This window comes from Rhinolophus ferrumequinum, chromosome 22 (genome assembly GCF_004115265.2).
Source record: "Rhinolophus ferrumequinum isolate MPI-CBG mRhiFer1 chromosome 22, mRhiFer1_v1.p, whole genome shotgun sequence".
NCBI classification, from domain to species: Eukaryota; Metazoa; Chordata; class Mammalia; order Chiroptera; family Rhinolophidae; genus Rhinolophus; species Rhinolophus ferrumequinum.
This window is the reverse complement of record NC_046305.1, coordinates 2,090,149-2,117,536: the sequence shown is the minus strand read 5'-3', so window position 1 is coordinate 2,117,536 and position 27,388 is coordinate 2,090,149. Positions and strand designations below refer to the sequence as shown.

The window sequence follows — 27,388 nt, the reverse complement described above, 5'->3', positions numbered from 1 at the left end:
ACTGGTCAGTGGCCCGAAAGCGGAGCAAGCGTGCACAACAAAGCCCCCAGCAGCTCCTGAACGGCGCGGTGCAGCGCCGGGGGGGGACCGAGCCGCGGTCGCTTCTTCCGCCGCTCTCGCGGCGCAGGCGCGGCTTCCGGCCTTTCTAGGACGCGTCCGCGCGTCTCTGCAGCGCCCGGCGGACTCCCGCAGCCCCGCACAGGCCTCGCCGGCCACCCAGGCAGCGGCCTCATTGATGCAGATCACTGCAGTTGAAACCCAAAAGCACGGTGAAGGCAAACTTCAGTCTGCCTTGAAGGGTCCTCACAGGCTGCTGGGAGCGAAGGAAAGGGAGGCAGATGAATAAACACTTACAATACCGCAAGTAGCACAAGTTAATTATTTAAATTTAAACATACAGATTACATATGCACAAGAAAAACTCAAGTTGCGCACAAACTACGTAATGAAGTGTCCCACTCCTCAGAGGTAACCTCTGTTAATGTTTTGTGTAGATCTTCCCAGGGCTGGACCTGCCAGCCACATAGCAGCACTCAAGAAACGTTTTCTTAGTATGTATCTATATATTTTAAAACACGCATGGGATCATAATATAATTTTGCACGTTAGCTATTTCAGTTAAGATAGCTTGGAGATCTTGCCATACCAGTTTATTTTTTAACAACTAAATAGTATCCCATTGTATGTGCGCACCATAATTTGTTTAACTATCCCTATTGCTGTTTACATAGATTCCAGTTTTACTTATAAGTAACGCTGCAGAGAACACCACTGAATGTCTTTACATTCTGAGCATAATTCTAGGGTAAAAATTACACATTGGAATTGATTTGTCAAAGGGTATGTACATTTAAAATTTTTGTATACAGCTCCCCTATTTAATGTTTAAGGGTACTGCCATTTAAAAAAGGAGACTCTAACAGAAAACTTCAGCAAAGATGAACATGACTGTTCAGAAAATTACAATTATAAATGACCAGTTAACATGGGAAAAGATGTTCAACTTTGATAGTAAAAGTATTCTTCAAAAACCCTTTCAAAAGCAGGCCAATTTTGCACACAGTAGATTGTTAAATATTCAAAAGAATAATTCCCAGAGTTGATGTGGATGTTGAAAAAATGGGCATTTTCACAGACTAACAGGATTTACAGATTAATATAAACTTTCAGGAGAGCAATCGGTAAATGCAGTAAAAGCCTCACAAAATGTGACTACCATTTATTTCATTTATTGTAGTTACGGGAATTGAATGAAAGAAAAAACAATTCTGTGAGCTCAGTTGTTCATACAAGGATGTTCACTGAAATATCGTTTATGGTAACAGAACTAGATAACCCAAATGACCAACAATGGGGACATATACCATAGACTGTTGTGTAACTTATATTGAAAATTGTCTTCCACGAAGACTTGTAGTGATCTGGGTGTCTTAATCAGGGTTTCTTGTTTGTTTTTGTTTTTGTTAGCCATGTCAGAAACCCACCCTAATTTAAAGGAAACCTTTACTGGCAGGAAATAAGGTTATTCCGTGGACTCTCAAACCAGCATGTAGATGGGACCTCAGAATCTGAAAGCTGAAGTTACTTCTTCTGAGTGTCCGTGGGCCTTCACGGGATCCCAGCTTCAGAGGTTGGCTTCATTCTTTCCCTTCTCGTTGGCCTGGTTTGCCTCTATTTGGTTTTTGTGTGACCACAAAAATGATTCCAGCTCTATATTACTTTCTGGTTCAAATGACTAAGAGACCAACCAGAATCTGTAATCCAATGTCAAATTCCTAGGGATATATAAATGACTAAGCCTGGGTTAGGGGGCCCCTCCTGGTGCAATCCTCAGTGGTCAGACAATGATCACATGGCAGGCTGCTCACTCAGGATTATGGCAGGACGGGTGAGAATGGAGTGGGCAGATAAGTAAATTGATTGTCCCATCTATTACAAATGAAAACTGTTCATGATATAATTCAATTCCAGTGAGAAAAGTGTTTCTATCCATAAAAAGTCTTTTAAAATACATTATTAAGAAGTTGTATCTGGAATATAAGACAGGATGATGTTTTCTTTATATTTTTCAAGGATTTTACAATGTAAATGAACGTCTATCGAAAGCATGAGTTAATTTAATAAGAATTTATAAAGATGTAACATGGAAATAACATTAAAATTGAGCAGTAAACAAAATTATCAATGCCAACTGATCACAATTTAGAGTGTGTGTTTATGTATATATACAGGCATACACACACATACCAGTGGTAATTTTTGTCACGTGAAAATTAGGGTGGTTTTTCCATACTACTTTTATAATGCCAAGTTATGTAGTAATAACTTTATCAGTTTTTTAAACAGGAGAGTAAGTGGGAAATAGAGACAGACTTCCCCTTCCACGCTGTACTTGGATGTTTCAGGGTACTACCCAAACAGAAATGCCTGACCAGAAGGTATTGTTGCAACACAGTTAATCCTCACTGCGTGTCTGCCCTCTGAATTCTTTTAACTTTCAGAGTGTCTAAGATGTCTTACACTGCAAGCAAAACCTTTATTGAGATCTGTTATAACATCTGCCTTTTGTTCAATACATAGACACACACACACACACATTTCTTCACACATTTTTAATGAGAATAAAGATATTCTATGTTCTTTCCTTCTTAAACCAGACAGAAACAGATAGGTTTAAACTATGACACAGAGCTAAATGTTTAGATACTGACCTCAGCGCAGCCCTCAAAGCATTTTGGGGAAAATTCCTGATATCAACTTAATTGTACTTGTCATAAAGGCAGAAGAAAAGACACATAGCTTTATGGCGTCCTAAGCGGTGGAATATGACTGACATTCCATGAAATTCTTTAATTTCTTAAAGTTACAGCTGCTTCTACTACAGAAAGTGATACTAACTGTGGCTTCTGGTCGGTGTGCACTGTCAGATCAGTGTGTGTGTGTGTGTGTGTGTGTGTGTGTGTGTGTGTGTGTGTGTAGGAATAGGAAGTGGATCAAAAACGGGTGGCTACTCCGGCATTCATTCTCTCTTACTCTTAGTGACAGAAGCCTAAGTTTCGGCTAGGCACTCTACAACCCCGAGTAAGACATACTTTCCAGCCTCCCTTCCCTACGATTTGCCCTATGACACAGTGCTGAAGTGATTTGTGGGAAGGCTGCTAAAAGGGAGCTGACTGGATTGGGAGGAGCTTCCTCTTGTCCACATTTGGCATGTGATGGCTGGCGCTTGTGCAGCCATCGAGGATCATGTGAAGAGCTTAAGGACGGATGGTGGGCACTAGGATGGGGGAGCAGAGGCCAGGGCCCCCAGTGATGTCACTGAACCACCTTACCAGTTCTGGACAGCTCGTCTGCGGCCTTTTCTATTTAAGAGAAAACCAAACTTTTATGAAGTCACTCCTGCTTTTTGTTTTTAAACCACATGCAGCTGAACCAAACTCTTAGCAATCCACGACGGTTCACTATCTCCCCACTCCTATGGCTGACTGAGAAGCCTTTTCCAGACAGCAGAATGCTAAGCAGCTATCACCAATCAGCAAGGGATGCTCACCACCCAGGTGACGGGTTTGGAAGCAGACTCTCCTAGGCCTCGTATTCATCACTACGATGACATTTGGTATTCATAATACAAAGATTGTCTCCTTAAAGCTGATTTTATTTTTTGATTTTCAAAGAACTGCAGAATAAGCAACACTTTAAAGTTGCATCACCAGTATTAAAGACAAAAAGTTCAAATCCTTCTTCCAGACATTTACTGAATAGTACCTATATTGCAGTCAGCATACTGGCACTGGAGTTGCCAAATAGGACAGCAGCTTCTTGGGTTGATTGTAACGACTTATGAAATCTTTTCTCTAGTGTAAATAAAACCTGTATTGCTAACTTGAATCGATAAGGTATTGTGGCAGGGATCAGGGTGGGAAATGGTAAGATTAGATCATCTCTGCTTTCACAAAGGCTTCTGCTGGTTGGGGTGGGGGAAATGATCACCATCAACTTGCACTGTAAGATACCTTTGAGTGTGGTACATTTCCAAACACTGTTAGTTTTACTGGATAGGTGTCTGTTGCAGCATCTGCAAAAATATCCATCTGCTCTTTTTTGGCTTAAGCCTGTAAATCTGTGGACCCTTAATTCACTGCTGACCTTAAAGCCCTCCCTTAGTCATGAGCCTCTCTACTACTTGGAGGTGCATCATCATGCCTTCACCATGTTAAAAGCTCAGAGATCCTGCAGTAAAGACTGCTGTTGAACTCGGAGCCCATAGTACCATCTAGGGTCAAATTATTGTGGCCTCAAGCTGACTTCAAGGAAAACAAAGTGGAGAGGCAGGCAGATTGCCTCCACACTGGCCAAGAATCCTCAAATGACAGAGCTGGCTAGCATGGCTTTTCCTGCAGTGCTGTGTGCTGGTTACTGGACTGTGATGTCTCACAGGGAGAGGACGTCTCAGCAAGCGCTTTATCTTTGTGGCGGTATCGCTGATGCTGGAAAAGGCCTGACCTCTGCCTGAAGGCTTCTCCACACTCGCTGCACTCATAGGGCTTTTCTTCATTGTGGATCCGCACGTGCTGGGCAAGGTGCGAGTTTAGGCGGAAGGCTTTCTGGCACACGTGACACCTGAAGGGTTTTTCTCCAGTGTGGATCCTGTGGTGTCGAATAAGGTCTGAGGTCAAATTGAAGGCTTTCCCACATTCGGCGCACTGGTGGCTTCGGGAGCGGGTGTGGGTCCTCTGATGGTGGGTGAGGAGCAGGGCCTGACTGAAGGTTTTCCCGCACTCCTCGCACTGCCGGGGCTCCTCCTGACTGTGAATCCGCTGGTGTCGGTTAAGGTGGGAGCTGCGCCTGAAGCTCTTCCCACAGTGGATGCACAGAAAAGGCCTCTCCCCAGTGTGGATTCTGAGATGCTCCAACAGGCCTGCGTTCTGGCTGAACACTTTGGCACACTCCTTGCACTGATAGGGCTTCTCACCACGATGGGTCTTCTCATGTCTGACAAGGTGTGAACTTCTCTGAAAGGCTTTCCCACACTCATGACACTGATGGCCTTTCTCTCTAGAGCGCATTTTCTGACGTCCAGTACGACAGGCGCTCTGACACACTTCAGAGTCACAGAGCTTTCCTCCCTGGTGCACACCGTCGTGTTTAGTTGGATCTGAGTGCTGGATGACTCCGTCCCCACGTGCTGAGCATTTACAGTCAGTGGTCACCTTGGCTGTGGACTTGGCCTGCTGCCTTTTCAAGTCAGAGTCTTCACAACGAGCCTCCGTGGGCTCAGGTATTTTCACAGATGATTCCACTCCACAGCAGCCTGTCTCTACAACCAGCCTCCCAATCTCAGTCCTTGCTGCCTCACCTGAAACATTAAATATATGCCACCAATTACTTGGCTGTGGGTGCTTGGGGAAAGACATTTGCAATTAGGAGGACAAATTTTACATCGAGCCATGTGTACAAAGTGGAAATGTTGTGGGTGCTTGTGTTTGATTAGAACACAGAGGGGGTGATACATGAGAAACTGTCAGCAGTGGCCACCTTTGGAAGGGTGGGGGACTGTGGTGGGAGGTGACTTATTTTACACGGTTTGAATTTTATGATGTGACACACACACGGAAGCTAGCAAACTGTCTTAAAGGGAATGGCTATATGTTCTTGAAAACAGTTTGCCACAAGGAAAATTAAAAAGCTAGGTCAATTGAGGACCCTGGGGCCAATAAGAAAGGCACTTTAACTGAACATAAAGAAATGTAGATGTGGTGCCAGTTTTATCAATGACAAGCTGTGTAAGTGTAGAAAGGTAAATGAAACCTTCAGCCTTCCAGAAGGGGACTTTTGAGGCCGACTCCAAAATTGAATGGGGAAGTAGGTCGTTGGTAAAGAAAGGCTTTAGGATCAAAATCAGCCATTCGACAAGCAGACATTTATGAGGATCGAATCCAGGTCAGGGGCTGTTAACAGACTCCGGAAACAAAACAAAAGCCCTGCCCTTTTGTCTGGCAGGAGACAGAGAAGTTAAACAGCCACTGTAATACAACGTGGTGAAGAACACAGGTGGGGAGCCTGACCTAGGTCTGGGGGACTTAGGGAAGGTAGAGAAGGTGGCATCTAAGCTGGGTCCTTAAAGGTCCGTAGCAGTCAGTCAGGGAGAGTGAGGAAGAAAAATTCCAGACAGGAGAAACGAGGCAGGGATGCTCAGAGAGAGAAGTGCCAGGAGCAAATGGGAGACAGGATGGAGATGGGTGTGAGGGGGACATGTGAGCAGGTGGCACAAAGGGTGACTGACTGTCCCAATTGCTCTGAGAATGGTGTTTTACCCAGGATGTGGAACTGTTACTGCTAAAGGTCACAAGCAAACCAGAACAAGCAGCCGTATATTAATGACCATGAGGCTGCGAGGTAAGCAGATGCCAGAATATGACCTGGGAGGCCTCTGTTAATGGCTATTGAGAGTCACTGAAAGTGCTGTTTTTCTCTTAATTTTATTGTTTACTTTTCATTACAGAATGTTTCAAACATAAAAAAAAAGCTGAAAAAGGAACATTACTCAGATTAATGAAGGGTTTTAAGGAGGGAGCAACTCTAATGAGTGTGTTTTTTAATGATGGAAAATGAACAGGACATTACTTCAACGGAGGCACTAAGATGACAGACACTAAAACAAAACTAACAAAAAAAGGGAGCAGGGCTTGTATCAGACTGGAAAGAGGGAAAGAAGAATGAGAAGGACAGAGATTAGAAAGAGGTATTTCAGCATCAAAGAAAACAACAATCCTGGTGGCACGTGGAGAGAAAGGACAGCAGCCAGTTACAGTAACTTGAAGACAGAAGACAAAATGAACAAGGAAGCATGTGCTGCACTTCTCCGCCGTGGGTGAGGGACTAGCACTCTGTTTCTTCACCCTGCACAATGGGGTGAAGAGCCACACAGGAGAAGGCTTTGGTTTTGCCTGTACAACAAAGAAACAAGGATGGGGCCCAAGGGAAAATGTTTGGGGTGATAGAAATCTCTTGTATCTTGATTGTGGTGCTGAGTAGACGACTGTAATTATTTCATGTCTGTGAAAACTCACTGACCTATACACTTACAAAGACGGAATTTACAGCGTATAAACACACCTCACTAAACCTGACTTGGAGCAAAGTGCCAGGCCCGCGCAGGGCGGCTTGCATACAGGAAGGTGCAGCTGCGTCCTTACCCTTGCCCTCTGCAGGTGCTGGAGCCTCACTCGCACGTGGGCCCTGCTGCATGGGCGTGGCTCTCAGGGGGCCTGCGTCTTGCCCACGTAAATCCTGCTTCCTAGCCTGGTCCAGGTCCTGGGGACAATTAGGTACATGTGGGTTTAGGAGAGAACTGCTGGTGAGAAAAACTTCCGCATTAGAAAACGAGAGCAAAGAGAAAGCCCAGAAGGACAAAGGCGGAGGGACGTGCAGTCTCCCCGCAGCAGAGGGAAGGTAAAACCCACATAAGGAAGAGCCTGGAGCAGAGCTCAGGCACTCGCGTCCCACTGTGGTTCATGCCATCGCTCACTGCGCGCTTTCCTGCAAAAAGCACATTCCCACCTGCTGTCCCGTCTCCCCCGTGTCTGCCTCCATGTTCTCCAGCGCGGCCACCGCCGCGTCCCCGCTCTCCGGATGCTGCGCGCACACGCGGGCCTGCAGCTCCCCGGGCAGGATGCTCAGGAACTGCTCCAGCACCAGCAGCTCCAGCATCTGCTCCTTGCTGTGCGTCTCGGGTCGCAGCCACAGGCGGCAGAGCTGGCGCAGCCGGCCCAGGGCCTCGCGGGGCCCCCCGGCCTCATCATAGCGCAGCTGCCTGAACTGCTCGCGCCACGGCTCCTGTCCAAGGCCCGTGCTGCTTCCTTGCTGGAATCCTTGTCCCCAAGCAGAGCGGTGGTCCTCCTTCACTACCCGAAGTCCCTCCTTCTTCAGATTCAGAGGGGCCAGGGAGGGCCCTGTCCCCAGCGCTGTGGCCATCCCTCAGGGGCACTCCTGGACATGGAAGAGCAAGTCGTAGCAGCAGTGGCAACAGTGACAACAGCAATACCCCTTCGTTGGGGGTGTACATGTCCCAGAACGACTCCATTTTTCCCTCTCTACAACCACCATTCCGAAGAAAGGAACACACAGAGAAAATGAGAAAACTGTTCCATGTGAGCCCACCAGCCAACAGCACAAACAATAGATCTGAGAAATCCTCATGTTGCAACCCCTGACGAAATAACTGATTCAATCAGGGGCCACCAGTGGGAAGAACTGTTGGTCACAGCGGTGGGGGCAGGACCGTCTCATGGATCCCCCACTCCCTGCTTATCAATTACAACAGGAAAAGGGAGATATCACAAACTTAACCCAGTGACCAAACCCAGCAGCTCCAGCAGCAGGATAACTGACCCTGTGCCTTCGCATCTATGTAGCATCCTTACTAAAAGTGTTTAACATAAATCTAACAACGAGGAAACTTTCAAATCAATCCAGAACAGGCATGCACTCTTCAAAACAGTCAATTTCACGAAAATCAAAAGAAGGTGTGGGGAAGGTACTGTTCTAGATTAAAGCAACGCGTAAAATTGGCTCCAGTTAAAAAAGAAGATACAAATTTACCTTTAATAATTCAGAAACGTAAACATGAATGATAAGCAGGCAAACTGTGACCCAGCTGACCAGGGCCCTGAGCCTGTTGTGTGTGTAGGACTCCGCTGGAACACAGCCACACCACTGCCATAGGTCTCGTGACATCTGCTTTGCGCACCCTGGCAGGACTGAGCGGTTTCCACGGAGATTGTGTCACCTGTAAAAAGTACCCGGCATTTTACAGAAGCCTGTGGTCACATAAGCGAATGTCCTTATTCTTAGGAGATGCCGCTAACACTTATTTTCAAATGTTTCTGGAGGAAAAAAATGTGTGTGTGTTGGGGGTGCTGTGGAGAAATAAAAAGCGTACACAGCAGGAAGTTAGTTAACTGCTACTACACGAGGGGACCAAGTATTAACTGGACTCTTCTTTCAAATGTTCTGGAGGTTTGAAAATTGTCACAGTGTGGAGGGAAAGACACAGAACAAATAAGTCTGCTATGTTCACTGAGGCCACTGTCTGCATTAACTAAGGACGTTCAGCATTTACTGTCATCTCATCTGACTGTCTGCTGTGTACCGGGCACAGGTCAGAACAGCCCCCCGGCCTCCACTGCTCAGCTTTGCAAGAAGTCCAGGTGAATGAGCAGTGATAGCCCAGCATATGGGTGCCATGGTGATGGCACCCCAGGGTGCTAGCATGGCACTGTGCTGAAACACCTACTCGCACAAGCAGGTCAGGAAAGGGTTCCTGGAGGCGAGTCCTTCTGAGTCTTAAAAGACAGACAAAAGTGAGGCAGGCTAGAAAACAGGGCAAGGGTTTTGCCGACAGCGAGAAGTCAGAGCTGTTGGACAGCCTGGCACATGCAGGGCAGTCCGGTAGCTGGTTATGTGGGGTGGAGGCAGGAGACGCCTTCACGTAGGAAGAGAAATGAGAAGGAACCACTGGAGAGGTCGCAGGACAATGCCCGTGGTATCCAGAAGGCCGAGGAGAGCGACTCCTGAAAACGTGGAGTGGTGGGAAGGGCCTGCACCTCAGACAAGCCCGGGTTCCCATCCATCCCTGTCGCATACAAGCAGCACACCCAGGGACAAGTTACTTATCCTTTCGGAGCCTAGTCTACTCATTTGTAAAGTGCAGGTAACACCTAATTCAAAGAGATGTTTTACGATAAATGAGGTAATAATTGTAAGGAGTACGAATTCAATGATTTATAATTGGAATTAGAAAGAAGCAGTGCTATAGGTAGATGGATTAATCTAAGACCTGTCATGTGTATGCACTTAAGTCAATGTGACTTCTGCGAAGGCAATTTTGTTAGTGAGATAGGCAGAACAGAAAAGAATGAGAAAAATTACTTTTTCAAAAAATAAAACACTGAATGGAAGGCGAGAAACAGGCAGAAGCTAGGAAGGGGTAATGTAGACGCCAGGTATGTTTGTAACTTAATTACTATCTTTATGTCGATGATTTCTTTACTGTCCAGATACCTCAAGGGTGCCACATCCATATTTCCCTCTGGCCATCTCGTACCTGCATACCTCACAGAAGCCTCTCAAACCCCACCTGTCAAAAATAAACTTAGAAAATTCCACCAGCATCTTTTGGAGCAACCCTTTGGTATGTGGGGTCTCAACACTCTTGATTCTGACTCACTCTAAAGATCAGTGAAATAGCATCTTTTGACAGCTGATACTTGACTTTGAATCAATATGCATCAGGATAGGCGGGGTCTCACTTAGTTTGTGGCTGCGCCTGACTGAGTTCCAAATACAGCTTGTTGTTAGATATTCCTGGGTGTGTACATAATGACACTCCCAGCTGTTGTGTACTTTTCTTTGTCAAAAATGGACTTAAAACTTAAAAGCCAAATACTACTATTCTTTTATTTTTTTTTAAAGATTTTATTGGGGAAGGGGAACAGGACTTTATTGGGGAACAGTGTGTACTTCCAGGACTTTTTTCCAAGTCAAGTTGTTGTCCTTTCAATCTTAATTGTGGAGGGTGCCATTCAGCTTCAAGTTGTTGTCCTTCAGTCTTAGTTGTGGAGAGTGCAGCTCAGCTCCAGGTCCAGTTGTCCTTGCTAGTTGCAGGGGGCGGAGCCCACCATCCCTAGCAGGATTCGAGGAGTTGAACAGGCAACCTTGTGGTTGAGAGCCCATCGGCCCTTGTGGGAATCGAACCCTCAGCCTTCGGAGTTAGAAGCATAGAGCCCCAACTGCCTGAGCCACTGGGCTGGCCCTACTACTATTCTTAATGGAAGTGAGGAGGTGCAAGAAAGTGGTATTATTAGCCAGAAATAAAAATTTGGTATTGGGGTGGTTAATTTTATCTGACAACACTTGACTGGCAACGAGGTGCCCAGATATTTGCTACAACATTATTCTGGATGTGTCTGAGGGTATTTTCGGATGAAGTTAACACTTAGATCAGTAGACTGAATACGGCAGATTGGCTTGCCCAGTGTGGGTGGGTCTCATTCAATCAGTTGAAGGTCTGAATAGAACAAAAAGTCTGATTCTCCCCCAAGTAAGCGAGAAAGCTGAGACATCAGCTTTCTTTCTGCCTTTGGACTCGATTTGAAACATCGGCTTTTCCTGGGTCTTAAACCTGCTGGCCTTCCGACTATAAATACACCGTCGAACCTCCTGGTTCTCAGGTATTTGGACTCAGATTGGAACTAAAGCATCAACTCTCTTGGGCCTCCAGCTTGCTGCCCACTCTGCAGCTCTTGGGTCTTGCCAGCCTCCAGAACTGTGTGAGCCAATTCCTTATGATGAATCTCTATTTATGCATATCTATATACTGCCTACTGGTTCTGCTTCTGTGGAGAGCCCTGAGCAATTGGGTCATATAGTGTAGAATTAGCAGTGGTTCATTTCTGTGATGTGATGAAACATATCAAACACAGTATATCATAAATATAACTTGAAAACATGACCCGTCCAGCCTCCTTTCATATCTCGCGTATCAGATTGATCTACTGAGTCCACCTATGTACCTCTCAAACCATCTACTTCTCTTGGTCCTCTTTGCCACCATCTTCTCCTATCCAGACTGTTGCTACTGTTACTCACCAATCTATTTTTCACACTGCAGCAGTGATCTTTATAAAGAGGAAATATGATTACATCTTTGCTGTGCATATTGAATTTAATGGCTCATCATTCATTACCCTTAGGATCAAATTCAAAACATTTAACATGGTTTAAAATTTTCTTATGATCTAATGAACTTTCAGCCCCTCTAACTTGCAATACTCTTTCCTGCTCCTGGGTCCTTCCACATCTTAACTCCTTCTGCCCAGAACATTTTCAGACTTCCAATTATCTTCTAATTAATGCCCATTTACTCTTCATGTCTCTGCTTAATAAAACAAGCCAGCACAACTGTTCTATGTGCTTCAATGCACTGATGCAACCCTATCAAGAAGATACTATTACTAACTTCATTGTACAGAGATGGAAACTGAGATATTGAGAGTTAAATAATTTACTCAAGGTCCCAAAGCTGAACCTCAGATTTTTCCTCCATTATCTCTTCCAGCCAAAGGCGGAAAACCTCGTATTTGTCTTTGTCTTCTCTCTTACTCTCACAACTCACATCTGATCCAATAGTCAATCCTGTTGGCTCTACCTTCAAAGGAGATCATCAATCTGACCACGACTAACCACTTCTCCCATAATACTAGTCCAAGATATCCTTATCTCCTATCTGAGTTACGGGCAACAGTCTCCTAACTCTGAAGCTTCCCTGATCACATTCCTGCCTCTCTACAGTCTATTCTCATGGTGAGTCCCAGCTACAGATGCTTTGAAACATCAATCAGCTGCTTTTCCTCTGCTCAAAATCCTCCAAAAACTTTCACACCAAGAAATGGCCAAATCCCTAACACAATACAATGTCCCCAAACCTCCAATTTCTGTGGTATCAATCTGGCCCAACTTCACCTTGTTCACTGTGCTCCAACCACTCTGGTCTCCGTGCTAGTCCTGGAGTTTGTCAAGTAAGCTCCCGCTTTCGGACCTTTTCACTTCTGTTCCTTCTGCCTAGAAAGCTCGTGCACCCAAAAGCCACATAGGTCTTTTCACCTCCTTCAAGTTTCTGCTCAAATATTACCTTCTAAGGCTTACCTTTAACACGTATTAAAATTGCGCTCAATGGCTGCAAAGCATGCAGCGGAATGTGGTGCCCATTAACGGGATCCACGGCTCCACCGTCTCGTAGGCCCAGGAGCGACACTTCCCGTCCCGGACACCCCGTCAGAGCGGCCGCTCCGTCGCGGAAGGATTCTCAGCGCCCGTAGGAGACGAGCTGCTGCTCAGCCCTGGGCCGCAGTTCCTCCCCCGGGCCGCAGCACAGTCACCTCTCACCGCTGGGCCCCGGAGGAGGAACCCAACGCTCCTCCGCACCGTCTGGACTCGGCGGGGGTCGGCTCCCACCCAGCGCACGCGCTCTGCTCTACGAACGCCGCTCTAGGAATTCCGGAGGACCGCGGCTCAATGGTGGCCTTGGTCGGACGGGCGCTCTGTCTCTACGCGACTTTAGGTGTTTTTCCATTTTTAAGCCAAAATTTATTTTATTCATGCCCAAACAAGCCAGCTTAGTTTACTGTTATCACAAACGGCCGGCATTTCCACTTTGCTCACTCACATAATTAAAACACAGACACATTTTACCATTTCTCCCAAATATAAAAAGTCAGCACAGTGGCGAAAATGTGTCAGTATTTTCAAGATTAAATTGAACAATGAACATACATTTGGATTGAAAAGTTTAAGGTAACGAGAAATTAAGTCTATTGCGGGAGAGAATAATAAATAATACTTTGCAATGAACGTAGGTTGCGGGCCGGGGGCGGGTAAGCATCAGATAGTGCTTTACCGAAATAAATACTACAGAAGAAAAAAGAAATATTCTCTCTCACCTGCCTCATCACAAACTGCATTTTCATAGTTTTTGAATAAAATAAACCCTTTAAAAATTCTGAACAAACTTTGGTTTAATCAGTTGATAGTTTTGAAACACCATTAAATATCATACTAATCATTTTTATGACATATAATTTATTTAGTATTTCAAGCATTGACATTACCTTAACAAAAGAAAAAAAAATTTCGTTATCACAAGAAATTACCTTTTTCTTCTTGAGTGTCTGAAGCTTGAAAATATCTTTTAAAAGAAATATATTTAAAACTTATCCTTAAGCTAATCAATCCAGCCAATGCGAATATTTTACTAATTAAAAGTCAATATTCTGTCTTGAAGGGAAAACTCATGTGATTTTATTTTTTTAAAAGGGGTCTTTAAAAAAATTATATAAAGTATAAACATAAAATTTAATTTAAAAAGGAAGCAAATATATCCTAATTCACTTACTTCTCCTTTCAAACTCCCTACCATGCCTGGTGTCTTGAACGTCAGATTATCGAGGCTTTCATTATTGGCATTGCATTGGATAACCCATGAAAATTAAAACCCTTACTGTATCTTAAAAAAAAAGAGGTTTTTTTTTTTTAAAAAAAAAAAATTTTTCAAGTTGTGCAATTTTAAGTAGTCTGTATCTTTTGGAAGTGGTGTAGGTAGATAAGGTGAGAATAAATCATAATACCGTTTTTACCAGGACAGACTACGTATCACTAATGCAAATCAATTTTCAAACTTGAGAATCCTTGCAGGCCTTAAAAGGCAATATGATAAAGAGTCTGCCAGACACAACAATTCAAAAGTAAACTAAGAGGGGGTAATATATGCCATATGTGTGATAAAGAATTAATTAGTTTATTATTTTAAAAGTTCTTGTTGTAAATAAGAAAAAGGTCAACAATCCAATAGGAAAATGGACAAGGGTTATAATGTGGGTAATTCACATATACACAAAAAGAATTACAAAGACTCACGTGTATGAAATGATGCTCAAGTGTATTTTTTATTTAATGTTTTTTGTATTGGGGAATATTGGGGAACAGTTGCGTTTTTCCATGGCCCATCAGCTCCAAGTCAAGTCATTGTCCTTCAATCTAATTGTAGAGGGCACAGCTCAGCTCCAAGTCCAGTCACTGTTTTCAATCTTAGTTGTGGGTGGCGTAGCCCACCATCCCATGCAGGTATTGAACCAACAACCTCGTTGTTAGGAGCTCACGCTCTAACCAACTAAGCCATCTGGCCGCCCTACTGGCAACTCAGTAACAGCTCATTGTCTTCAATCTAGTTGTGGAGGGCGCAGCTCACTGGCAGTTGTGAAAATGGAACTGGCGACCCTGTGGTTAAGAGCTCCCACTCCAACCAACTGAGCCATCTGGCCACCCTCAACTTCTTTATTCTTAATTAAAGAAGTAAAAAAAAAAAAAAATGAAATCATTCTTCACCCATCAGATTGGCAAAGATCAAAAGGTTTAGAAGTACAATATCAGTAAGTGTGTAAACTGGTGTGTTTTACTTGGAAGGAAATGTTGCAATATCTATTATAATTTACAAGCACATACAACTTAATAGTGACATTCTTAGATTTTCCTGACCATCCTATCAAAAACTTCCCCATTACTGTCTCTAGCTCCTTACTTTCTTCATTACATACTACAATTTATACTTATTTGTTCACTTTTTAAAGTATGTCTCCCCCAGTAGAATGTGAAATTCTGTGATGTAAAATTCTGAGATCAAGCCCAAGTTCTTCTTTAGTTTATTTCCAGTACCTGCCATAGTGCCTAGCACATAGAAAGCACCTAATAAATATCTTCCCTTTGATGCAATAATTCCACCTCTAAGTGGCCATTTTGGGTATTCAAAGGATTCTTTTTGACCCAATAATTCTATGTCTAGATGAATATGCTATGGACAATACATTCATACAGCCACAAAGATTTTCACTACAGTATCCTGTAATCACAACATATAGAAATCTCCTTGGACATCCAATAAAATATGGTCCTTGTGTACACTAGAATACTGTCAAGTCATTACAAAGCATGAGGTAGACTTACATGCATTGATGTAAAGCATCTCCAAGATATAGTAAGTGAAAAAAAAAAACACAAGGTATATATCCACGTGTATAGTGTGGTATAGTTTGTTTCTAAAAATGGAAATATATGTATTTAACAAGGTGGCTTTCACCAACGTTCCCCGACCTTCTTTGGGGAAAATCTCAAGCTAGTGTGGTCCAGTGTCAATCAAGTCACATACTGGGGTAAAGGTGCCCTTTCACATAACTCTGCCCTGCCAGATTCTAGAACACCATCCCCTCGCTGTCAGCTCTATGGGGCTTACCAGACTCTCGAGCCTTGCAAAGTTGGTTATTCAAATGAGATTATTTGGTTACTGTTGAAATGAAATCTCAAGGTAAAGACAGATTTCACTGGATGACAACAAAGACCTTATCAGAGACCAAGAAGAGCTCATTCTAAAGTCTTCTACAGCACAGGTGCTAGCTAGTATCTCAATGCTAACTCTCTTATCCATGTGGATCCCTCCTGAACTGGTCTCCTTTTCAGGATCTCTACCAATTGCCTCTTCCTTTATACCTTCACATATTTTTCTTTCTCCTCCTAGTCCAGGTGGCACTAATCAAGTCTTTTGAAGACTCAAGCACTCTGGATATCCATCTTTTCTCTTTCATATTTATTTGTTATGGATTAACCCTATGTGCCTTTAAATCAGGTATTTGGCTTCTAACAGTCAAGGCCAACCCTCAAGAAAATTTTGGCATTCAGTACATGCATTCTTTTTTTTTTTTAATCATTCAAAACGGTAGTGGGTGTTTCTTGGTTGCCTATCCCCTCCTTCCCAAATATTGCCCTGATTTCCGTTCAGGTATCCTTTTCTTCCCCATGTAGCCCATGAGCTGATAAACCTACAGCTCCAGAAAATACGCCATTTTATTTCCCTGGCAATGACATCTTTTTTGAGGGTGGGCATGTGACCTAAGCTAACCCAATTAGCCTTATTCTCAGGATTCTTGTTCGCAACACCAAGATGAAAATGTTCTTTTATCTTCAGAGGTGGACCGGGAAATATTTAACTCAGGAGCATTGGCAGCCCTTTTCTTAATTAAGGGAAACCAACCTGAAGAGGACAATGACCCATATATTAAAGCCCCATAGGTAACCAGTCTTCCTGCTGGACTTTTCTGTTATAATACATCAGTCAGTAAATCTCAATTTTTTTTTTAACTTAGTCTGTTAAATGCAACCAGAAGTAGACACTCAATTGAAACCTTTGTTCTTTCCAGAATCTTGTAGTTCTCCCTGGGGTAAGTGAATGGCTCCAAAAGGCAACGAAGCCCTCAAAGAAAAAGTCAGGACAACAAGGGGTGCGGAAAAAATCCCTCAGGTTAATAGCATCAACTTTTATTATACAACAATGGACAGATATGTAAGACACCAAAGAGATTTCTTTGGGGAGAAGGATGAAGGCCTTAAAGGCCATTTTACTGATTCTCCTCCTATAGTGTTTGAATATTTTAAAAACCATGTGCACATATTGCTTTTTATGTTAAAAATTAAAAATAAATTGCTAAAGAGATGTCAAAAAACAGCTTTTTCCTTAAGGATTTACTAACATAGTAGGTACAGTAGCACCATAAAGCCTTTTAAAACTATTTTGGACACATAACATTGTTGTTGGTCAAAGTACTGCTGTAGAACAAAAGTCCTTATTTGTCATTTTTGTCTTTCTGTACACCATCTCTCGGAAACTTGCTAGAATCTTATTCTCTCTGTTCTGTCTCTCTTCTTGGTTAAAGGATGCAAGGGCTCTCTTCTCATCGGCACTGTAGATTTGGTTCTCTTTACGCAGTCGCACAGCCTCCATTCTGCGATGCCTGCTACCACTCATAACATAACCTGAACATTCAAATGAAGCAATCTCTTCACTTGTCAGCCCAATTTCACCTCTTCGTGGGATACGTTTTCCAACTTTTACATACTCAGCCATAGCTGCACCTTCACCTGAGAGCAGAGCATGGCCATAGTTCAAAGGTTTCTCATCTTGAGAGGTGTGTATTATGGGTGCTTCTGGACCTATTAGATCCATGGTACCTGCAAACTCTGAGTGCTCAATCCAGATATCTTCTGGCAATTCTCCTTCTGAATCCTTATAGCTTGAGTCACTGGGTTCTTTTTTAGTCTTATTCTTCTTTTTCTTGTTTTTTCCCTCTCTGTGTTTCTTTTCTTCTCTTTCTTCTTGGCTTTTTTTGCTCTCTTTTTCTCATCATCAGAGCTAGAATTACTAGTGTCAGAGTCTGAATTACCGTCACTACCGTTAGCAGAATATTTCCTATATTTTCTTTTGGACTTTTTCTTTTTTTTGTTTTTTGAACAACTGGTCTTCTTTATCCTTTTTCCTTCGGAGCTGGAATCTGAACTGCCCATCTTCTGAGTTTTTACCTCTTCATCTTCAACTGTGGTGTCAGAATCCGGTTCAGGAAACTTTGGAGACAGCCCCCACACCTCAGGAGCTCCCAACTCGCCAATCCTTTCTCTCTCTTTCAGCCTCCTCTGCCGATAGCTCTCTTCCTTCACCATCTCGTACTCTTCCGCCCACCGCCTGTCGCCCGCATAGTGGTGGTGATGGTCGTGGTATCCACCGCAATAGATCGAAGAAGACAAGAAAGCGTAGTTGCGGAAACTGGGCCGCTCCGGGGAGCGACTAAGCCGGTAAGAAGCGCCGACGCCCGCCCCGCCCCACGGACGCCTGAGGCCCTCGCGGCCGCGTGGGGGAGAGCCGGAACGACGGCTCCTGGACGAGGGGCGTCGCCCTCTCCAAGAGCCCTGCGTGTCCTCGGGGTAGCGGGACCGGGATACTGGCGCCATGAGCCGCGCTTTCACAGGTGACCATAGGGTCAACTCGGGACGGTTACCCCAGAGAACGCGGCCCGCGGGCCATCCCGCTCACGCAGACGCGCTAGCCAGTAGCCGGGCGTGGATTCCTCTTCTGGCCGGTTGCCAGGCGACGCTCCCTCCGCGCATGGGCCGTGAGGCGGAGGCGGAGGCTGTTGGAGCCTTTTGGTCCCTAGCGGGTAAAGCGAAGTAATTGGGTCTGTGCTTAGAATTTACCTTCCGCAACCTGATCCCCGTGGGAACATAAAAAGAGGAATGCGCACCAATGACTCCCTCCGCTGTTCCCACAGTCCCGGCTCCTTTGATGTTTCCAGAGAAAAGGAAGGTGCTTCTGCTCCACTTTCTTCCGAATTTGTCGATTTCACGCCAGCTCATTAGTCACGTTTACATCAGAGCGTTGGGTACCACAACCGGACCTTACAGAGAACTTCTAATGACACAGAGCCTGTCGTTCTCTTGCCCTACTGCCTCCCTGGAGTGGCGGTAGGGACACGGTCGCTGATGGGTTAACTCGGGGACAACCACCGAGAGGAGCGTCCTAGAAAGTCCGGGAGGCGGCGATTCCCATCCAGGCCTCCAGTGCCGCCGCTGGCGCCTGGGGGCGTTCCGTCGTCACCACCTCGTAGTGTGGGGTTCAGGGTGGGACACGGAGGAGGGAGTGGCGGGGCGCGACTGCAGGAGAACCGTGCGCGGCTGCGCCCAGGGTTGTTCTGGGCCCGATTGCACCCTGGCCAGCATGGCGACAGAGTCCAGACCCAGCGAAGCCCTGGGCGCCCCGTCCACGGACGACCAGTTGGGGCTTCTTGTCGTAAAGGTGGAGGACGAGGAGGCCAGTTGCAGCCCCGCTCCCGGGCCCGAGTGCTCCCGCCAGCGCTTCCGCGGCTTCCGCTACCCCGAGGCCGAGGGACCCCGCGAGGCGCTGGGCCGGCTGCGCCAGCTCTGCCGCCTGTGGCTGCGACCCGAGACGCACAGCAAGGAGCAGATGCTGGAGCTGCTGGTGCTGGAGCAGTTCCTGAGCATCCTGCCCGGGGAGCTCCAGGCCCGCGTGCGCGCACAGCATCCGGAGAGCGGGGACGCGGCGGTGGCCGCGCTGGAGTCCCTGGACAGGCAGCTGCCTGAGCCCAGGCCGCAGGTAGAGCCGCGCTGTTTCCCCCTGAACTCGGAACGAGTGTGGGCATTCCTTTCAGACCCCGAGGTGGCAGTGTGTGCCCCGTGAACCTCACTGGCAGCGAGGTGAAGCCCCGGGCCCCTCTCACAGTGATATTTCTAAACGTGTAAAGGAACATACAGAGGAACATCGAAGAACACAGTTGGGCGGGACTGCAGTTAGCCAAGCGTTCCACAAATTCGTGGGAACGTTATATATGCATTTTCAAATTAGTGCACTAAATACTAGGCAGATCCAGGGACAGGTCCAGTAACGGGTCATTTCAAGGTTCTAAGAATGCGTGACTCGGACAATTTTTGCCTGCTTGTGAGGTGATGTGAGGACATCTGCAGTTTCTCTTGATGACAGAGTCCTGGGTATGATCATGACACGTGGCTCTGTTGCTTCTATAGTAAAAATAAAGATCGGTTTTTTTTCCTGTGGGAGGGAGTCCAGGGACCACAGATTCAGAACTTCTGGTGGAAAATGGGTTGACTTTGTCCTGCATCTTCTTACCTGTTTTAGGAGGAGGTTTCCTCTTTGCATTGTGTTGTGTCCTTGTGAACGTTCTTTCCGAGGACGTGTGGCCAGATCCTTCTAAACGGTGACCAAGAGACCAGGGTTCTTGACGGGGACCTACTGCACCCGTGCCCCGTAACGGAAAAGTCATTTGAAGTCACTTATGTCAGGCTCTTCATTCTTTACAGAGGATGTGGGAGCTGCATGTGAGAAAGGAATTTGACTATAAATGTCTGGAGGGAAGCCTGCATTAACGCGGACATACCACACGCAGGGGCCTGTTAGGTGCTTTCACATACCGTGACCTCGTTGACTGGTCCCCAGAAATCTGTAAGGTAGAAATTACCGTCCTCGTTTTTCACACAAGAAGAGATAGGAGTGTTCTCTGAGGCCCCAGAGTTTTCACAGAAGTACAAACGTTATAATGAGGGATCAGAGAGTCATGGTTAAGAGCACGGGCTCTGGAGCCACAGCCTCCGAGCTCCCATCATGGCACTACCACTTATTAGCTGGGTGACCTTGGGCAAGCTAAGGAAACTCTGTACCTCAGTTTCCCCATTACAAAAATAACAATAATAGTACCCAGCTCAGAGGGTTGTTGTTTGCGTTGAGTGGATTAAGATTCGTAGAGCTCATAGAAGTAGTGCCTGGAAGAGAAGGTACTAGCACGTGCAGAGCATGGTAGAAGTGTTTCATGAGTGAATACATCAATGACTTCCAGGTGCCAGGTGGTGACCAGGGGCCGCTGCTCTGTTGCACGATGGCAGTGTTGACTCCGGCTCAGAGGTCACGAAGTGCCCGATTCCAGCCGATGAAGGCTCTGCTCAAGCACGAATGTGTGGGATCCCAGTCCCCACCAGACAGAGGTGAGGATTATCTTACGCCGACCTTGTCCAGTTTCGCTTCAGGTCCGTGACAAGGCAGATCTGTTGCTGGGGCTCCACGTGCCCAGCACAGATGGACTCGACTTTCAGACTGAGACGAAAAGGGAAATTTCAAACGGTGGTGGAGAGCCTTCCTCACCAAATCTGGATATAGTAAATTAGACTTCGTTAAGATGTGGGTTTGGAAAGAATTGAATTTTTAACAACACTGTGGCCTCCACTCATTTAACATATCTTTGTGGAGACCCCTATGTGGTAGCCGTACAGTAGGCACCAGGGGCAGAGGCGGCATAAGACAGATTTCTTGCTGCAGTGGAGCTTACATTCCGGGAAGGAAGGTAGCACGTACATTCAGAATACAATTTTAGGCACTGGTAAGTGCTGTGAAGAAGATAAGGCAGAATCGGTAAAGCCAGCCGGAATAGTCCCGAGATTGTAGGACAGCTGTAGACAGAGGAGCATAAACCCTCGGTCTGCAATGAGAACAGGATGAAAATCACTCAGTAGGAAACTGCTTCGTGTTCCCGGTGTTCGCCATGTGCTGTGAACACGTGGGTGGATTCCCAATACACGCGACACTGGGACACGCCAGTCATACCACGCAGTCCTTATTTCTAAAATGTAAAAGTTCCGTTTCGCTTCTCGAATCTGAGCAAATTCTGTATGAGCAGACACCAGTTTCCTCCTTTCTGGGCCCAGCTCTGTCTGGCTCCTCGAGGTTTTTAAAAATAAAGCAAAAAATACCCCAAGAGCTACGAAAGACACTGTAACAACAGCAACAGAAATCCTCTTATCCCTTATCCTGGCGAAGTTCAAGACTAAAGCATCTTCAAACGGAAGGCTCTGTTTTGTTTTCACGTTGGTTTCACTACACCATCCCTACTGAGCAGCCTGTCTTTTTCTGTAGTTTTCATCCATCTACAGAGCACACCACACGTTCGGGCCCTAGGACGGAGCTGGTGGGTCAGGAATTCTGGAAAGGAGCACTCCGTAGGCACTTCCTGGCAGGAAGGTGCAAACCCAGCATTTGAACTTGGGTCCCACAGGCAGGGAGGCGGCAGGCGAGGGTGTGGATCTCATCCAGGGCCTCTCTCCTTCCCAGCTCTGCAGGTGCCTGGGCTTGCTGTGGGCGGGCGCTATACAGCGCACGCAGTGGTGGCCGCCGGGCTCACTCCAGAGTCCCAGGTGAGCTGGAGCCCCTCTCCCTCTTCCGTGCCCTCTGCTCCTGTGTGCTGCCATGGGGTCCCGCCATCCCCACCCTAGACCCCAACCCAAGTCCTAGATGGGATTTTCATGTCCTCATCTGTGCCGAGGCTGTCAAGCATCTCCCCGCTTCTTTTTGGTGCCTGGCGGAAAGCTTTGTCCTGTTGTGTCTTTTCTCCTCCAAAAAGTAAAATTGACTTACGCAGATGGTTAAGAGCTTCTCAGTGCTTTGTATTATAGTCGATTGTTAAGTAAACAACAGCATGACAGTCACTTTATCACGATGACCTGTGATAAGCTGACTCATAACTAGGAGAAACCACTCCGTGACCGAGGGCTGCTCTCTTCCCAGAGCCTTTTCCTGTTTTGTTAGTAGCTTGGCGGGGGGCTGTCTGTGTTCCCCAGATCTTCCCTATTCTGTCTCTCTGGTCAGCTCCTTCTTCAAAGGGATTTTCTTCTTCCAGAAGGACGCTATGGCAAATCAAACTGAAGATTTTCTTGTGATGGTGGTTTTGTTTGGTTCTGTTTTTTAAAGTTTCTGAAAAGCGTCCTGTTAGTGAGCGATTAAAAACCCATGGCCTCGGCCTTCAAGGAACTTAAATTTGAAGGGACAGATAGGGCATGTTCTTTTATCTAAGCTTAGAATACAGTCTGAACAATCTTCACTTACACTGGGTTTTAATTTGCTACCCAGTTCTTCAGGCCCTTGAAGACAGTGTTTGAGGCTCTGTAGTGTCCATTTTCTTCCCTGCCTTTTCTCCCCTCAGACCTCGATTTCGTTGTATTTAAAAAAAAGAGTAATGTAAACGAACCCCCACCCCACTTTGTCCCAGCACATCACAAATCTTCTGAAAGGTTTGGATTTGGTTTCGTTTTCTTCACTGTGTTGGCCTTTATTTTCCAAACCGTTTCACTTTCTGGACTGTTTAGGTATTAAGTGAAGTACTTACCCCAATGCGTGTAATACTTCTTTCCTTATATGGCCCATGTGATTAGAGGTCAGATTAAGTGGGTCAAAGGGTGCCACACAGGCTCTTTTTCACAGGGCCCCTTTCAGGGGATGTTCATTCTTTGCATGTGTCAGCTTTGGGAGTGATTTTGGACGAGAGGAACTAGGTGGGATTCCCTGTTGTTGCAGGGGCTGCTGAAAATGGAAGATGTGGCTCTCACTGTGTCCCCTGGATGGACAGAGCTGGATTCATCTCAGGCGAAGTCATACAGAGATGAAAGGCAGGAGGACGGTGGCCCTCTGACCTCCCTGGGTAAGAGCGATGGGCACTGATTGCTCTTCAGGTTTCCTGGCTTCTTTAGTATGAGAACCAACTGGGCAGTTAGAAGCCACGGTTTGCATTCAGAAGGCTGTTATGGACTAGCTCTCTGACAGGGCTTTCCTCCCTGCCCTGTCAGTGTTCTAGTCAGGTTAAATGGGAGGATGCGGATACAACGTCTAGTATAGGCTCAGTGCAGATGCTAGGTCAACGTTGATAGCCCTGAGCGAGGCGAGCTGTGGGGTCTCTTCAGGTCATGGGCCGGGGGACCATAGAGTGGGAGAGCTGCAAGTATCTTAGAGATTGAGGACGGAGCCTGACTTGGAGATGAACGTCGACAGGCACCGAGATGGCCTGGCTTCTGAGTTCACACAGCTCGTTCGTGGCACCGTGGGGGCTCCGACTCAGCTCTCTCAGCGCAGAAGCCAGTTCCATTTGGGGACCGTGCCTCTGCCTGGGATAAGTATAGAGATAACTATGCTTTTCATCGCTCAGTGACTAATCTCTGAGTTCCCACTGTGTGTTTCTTACAGAACACTTCAGAAGCCCTTTCCCTCACCTTGCCTCCTACCACCTTCTGCCCAGCCATTTTATCACCAGCCCTAGGTGCATGCCCTGCCTCACTTTCATTAGAACTTGAAGCCTCTGCATGTGTCCCCAGCGCAGTCAACACCCCTTCCCTCCATCCTCAGCTTGGACCCTTCTTCCTCCGAGCACCCCTTCCTCTTCATTTGCATCCTGATTCCTGTGCTGAAATCCTCATCCACGCTTATACAGACCTCTGTAATTCTCGCCACCCTGGGGTCATCAGAGAGCTTTTTTCCATGGCGTGGCACAATTGAGAGTTGCTGGTCATTTGTTATTTCAGGTGGTGAAATGCAGAATAAGATCAGAGACTTGCCTCTAGATGAGAAACATCCAGAAGAGGAGCCTGGGCAGACCCTGCGCCACCTGTGTGAAGCCATTGCTCCAACCCCACACCCCCTGGGTGAAGCCATTGCCCCGATCCCTGCACGTGCAGAAGCTGGTGAGCAGGAGGGCAGATTATACAGAAAGCAGAAAAGCGCTACGGGGAGGAGGCGGCACATCTGCCAGGAATGTGGGAAGAGTTTTGCTCAGAGTTCAGGCCTGACGAAGCACAGGAGAATCCACACTGGGGAGAAGCCCTACGAGTGTGAGGACTGTGGCAAGTCCTTCATTGGGAGCTCTGCTCTCATCATTCACCAGAGAGTCCACACTGGGGAGAAACCCTATGAGTGTGACGAATGTGGGAAGGTTTTCAGTCATAGCTCAAACCTCATCAAGCACCAGAGAACTCACACCGGGGAGAAGCCCTACGAGTGTGATGAGTGTGGAAAGACCTTTAGCCAGAGCTGCAGCCTCCTGGAACATCACAAAATCCACACTGGGGAGAAGCCATACCAGTGTGACATATGTGGCAAAGCCTTTAGGCGGAATTCACATCTCCTGAGACATCGGAAGATCCATAGTGATAAAACCGTTCAGGATCCTGAACACGGGAAGAGCTGGGAGAGTCAGGGGACGCTGGAGAGTCACAAGGGGAACGTTGAGGCTCCCGTGTCTTATCGATGTAATGAGTGTGAGAGGAGTTTCACTAGGAGTAGAAGCCTTATTGAACATCACAAAATCCACACTGGAGAGAAGCCGTATCCCTGTGATGCATGTGGAAAAGGCTTCACCCGGACCTCATACCTTGTTCAACATCAAAGGAGCCATGTTGGGAAAACAATTCTGTCTCGGTGACCTACGTCTTCCGTGCCAAAGTTGAAGTGAAGCCACCCTGGAACCTTTCCTGACTACAGAAACTGAGCTTGGGATGTATTTCCCCCTGCACACCATCAGGCGTGTGTGTGAGGGAAAATATAGCGCGTGGTTGAGATGAATTATCTTCTACATTCTAGGTGACTAGAAAAAAACTTGTTGGAAAGGAAGCGTTGTCTGTCAAGTGGTTTACTCTCACCTACCGGACTTCAAGGGCTTCCAGACTGACTCACCACTCCCAGCCATTTCTTGATGACAGATCCTGGGTAGATGGCTGATTTGGGGCTGCTCTCTGACCTCTCATTTTGCCTATGTGAACCCTTCACCAGTGGGTTGGATCAGGGACGTCTCTACTCCACCATTGTGCCTTGCATGTAGGTGCTACAAATGTTTATTAAGCATTGACCTTCATTTCTTGGAAAATCTGGTGTCTAGATTTCTAACTAAGGCCATTTTTGTTTGTCTAATTCTCTAAGGTTCTAGATTCTGGGTCAATTTAGTGCATTCATTGCCAAGTACATAGGATTGTCAGAGTAGGGGTGTAGGAATGCATATTTCTTCACCAGTATGTTCGTCACTTACAGTAAGAACGCCTTAAACAGCCTCTTTGTCATTAAGACATTTTGGGACAGCTCCATCCATACAACTCCATTCTCTAGTCAACATTATGTTATTCCATATTAATATTGCTACTGTATGGGGAAGATTGTTCACATTCAGGTAAATAAAAGTCCATTTGTCAAGTCAGAATATGAGGATTATGAATTTTGTGAGGATCTGTTTATACTAATAAGTGCTGTGTAAATCACCTGGAAATGCTGACATTGATAGAGGAATGGAGTAAATACTTTGTTAGCCAAAGCTCTATATATTGGAATGTGAATTGTTTAATAATAAAAACTATCTTTAAAAAGTGTCCGGTAACTGACAGTCTTGATCTTATCTTGTAATGATATCTCAAATCACATGTTTGGTTACACCTCAATTATTCATAACAAGAACTTCATCCACTTGGTAAACTCAATTTATCTACTTTTCTCTAAGCAGCTAGTGAATCTCCTTTTTCCTCACGATATGCCAAAATTGGGTCTGAAGACTTTCAGTCAGCTTCATATACACAGTATCTATTTTGTACATTTCAAATGGCATTGCTACTACAGAAATGTTTCAGATTGGTTACTTTCATGGGAACTTTCTGTTAACAAGTCAATTTCATTTCTGCTCCTACTCACATTTCTCACTTGGTTTCTGGCCTCAGCAATCCCTCGGTATTTACAACATCAGTCTAACATCTTGGAATCTGAACATAGCAAGAGTTCCTGGTCTCCTTTCCCAAGTAATGGCTGAACACTATGAGATGTCCCTACATATTTATGGATTTTCTTTATTAGAAATTCAGTCATCATGCAAAGGATAAATCCTCTGCACCTTTCCAAAGCCTTGCTTTTATTCCAATTTCTAGGGTACTTCAACAAGATTTTCAAGGGTCTAGGAACAAAATCTGAACAATCCTGTCACTTATTTGTATAAATGTAATAAACTATGTGGTTATTCTATACGTCTGAGTGAATTCTTAAACAGATAACACATTGCATTACTTCCAAGCTGTTAGAAAATAAGTAGTTTCAGGTATTAAAGCATTAAAACTTGAACCATTTTCACCCCTCGGCTCTCCCAGCAGTTCTGCCCTTTGGCTTTGGGAGCCTGGGCATGGAATCTAGCCTCCCAGACCCGCTTACAGCACAGGATATAAAAGGGCTGGTGGGGGGCTGAGAAGAAGATTAATGGCTGGCTCACCAGTGCATCCTCAGCACCCATAAACGAGTGAATCTGGAAATTGAGTAATTCAACTTGTTCTTTTGTATTATTAAAATAAATCAAGATTCCTTGGCACCTATTGCTAGAACCCAAAGCATTTACATGCCTGGCTCCATTTCTAAACATGTTTTGTGCTCACAACCATTCATTCAGCAAATCCAACTGCTGGTGTCACGTCTGTGCTCAGACACTAAGGCACTAAAGATGAACGAGACATGTCTGTCCTTGTAATGCCTGAGAACGCCTCTGTTCGTTCATGCTGAGTTTTCATGTGTGGTTCTACTTCCATAGCAGATCATTTCTTACCACCTCCAGTGCTACCATCCTGGTGTGAGCCACTCTCTCCCACGAGGTGA

The 27,388-nt window shown here is 45.8% G+C and overlaps 3 protein-coding genes across 4 annotated transcripts; 1 reads left to right on the top strand and 2 right to left on the bottom strand.

Annotated features, from left to right (window-relative positions):
- Nucleotides 1-147: 147 nt before the first annotated feature.
- Nucleotides 148-13,041, bottom strand: ZSCAN26 (zinc finger and SCAN domain containing 26). The gene is made up of 4 exons (XM_033093870.1): nucleotides 12,706-13,041; nucleotides 7,561-7,989; nucleotides 7,197-7,314; nucleotides 148-5,356 (listed from the first exon to the last, which is right to left on the bottom strand). The coding sequence occupies exons 2-4, from the start codon at nucleotides 7,972-7,974 to the stop codon at nucleotides 4,380-4,382; spliced, it is 1,509 nt and encodes a 502-aa protein (XP_032949761.1). The 5' UTR covers nucleotides 7,975-7,989; nucleotides 12,706-13,041; the 3' UTR covers nucleotides 148-4,379.
- A 3,545-nt stretch (nucleotides 13,042-16,586) lies between these two features.
- Nucleotides 16,587-18,419, bottom strand: NKAPL (NFKB activating protein like). The gene is given in 2 exon segments (XM_033093893.1): nucleotides 16,587-17,740; nucleotides 17,743-18,419. Coding segments are annotated over 2 exon segments (1,185 nt in total). The 5' UTR covers nucleotides 18,385-18,419; the 3' UTR covers nucleotides 16,587-17,197.
- Nucleotides 18,420-19,112: 693 nt separating this feature from the next.
- ZKSCAN4 (zinc finger with KRAB and SCAN domains 4) lies at nucleotides 19,113-27,357 on the top strand. Of its 2 annotated transcripts, XM_033093858.1 has the most exons (5): nucleotides 19,113-19,543; nucleotides 20,799-20,943; nucleotides 22,064-22,146; nucleotides 23,303-23,426; nucleotides 24,301-27,347. In XM_033093858.1, exons 1-5 carry the CDS (start codon nucleotides 19,148-19,150, stop codon nucleotides 25,194-25,196), a joined length of 1,644 nt encoding a protein of 547 aa, XP_032949749.1. In that variant the 5' UTR covers nucleotides 19,113-19,147; the 3' UTR covers nucleotides 25,197-27,347. The 2 variants fall into 2 exon arrangements, with proteins under 2 accessions (XP_032949749.1, XP_032949751.1); XM_033093860.1 differs by lacking the exons at nucleotides 20,799-20,943; nucleotides 22,064-22,146 and having other exon boundaries at nucleotides 24,301-27,357.
- The last annotated feature ends 31 nt before the right edge of the window (nucleotides 27,358-27,388 follow it).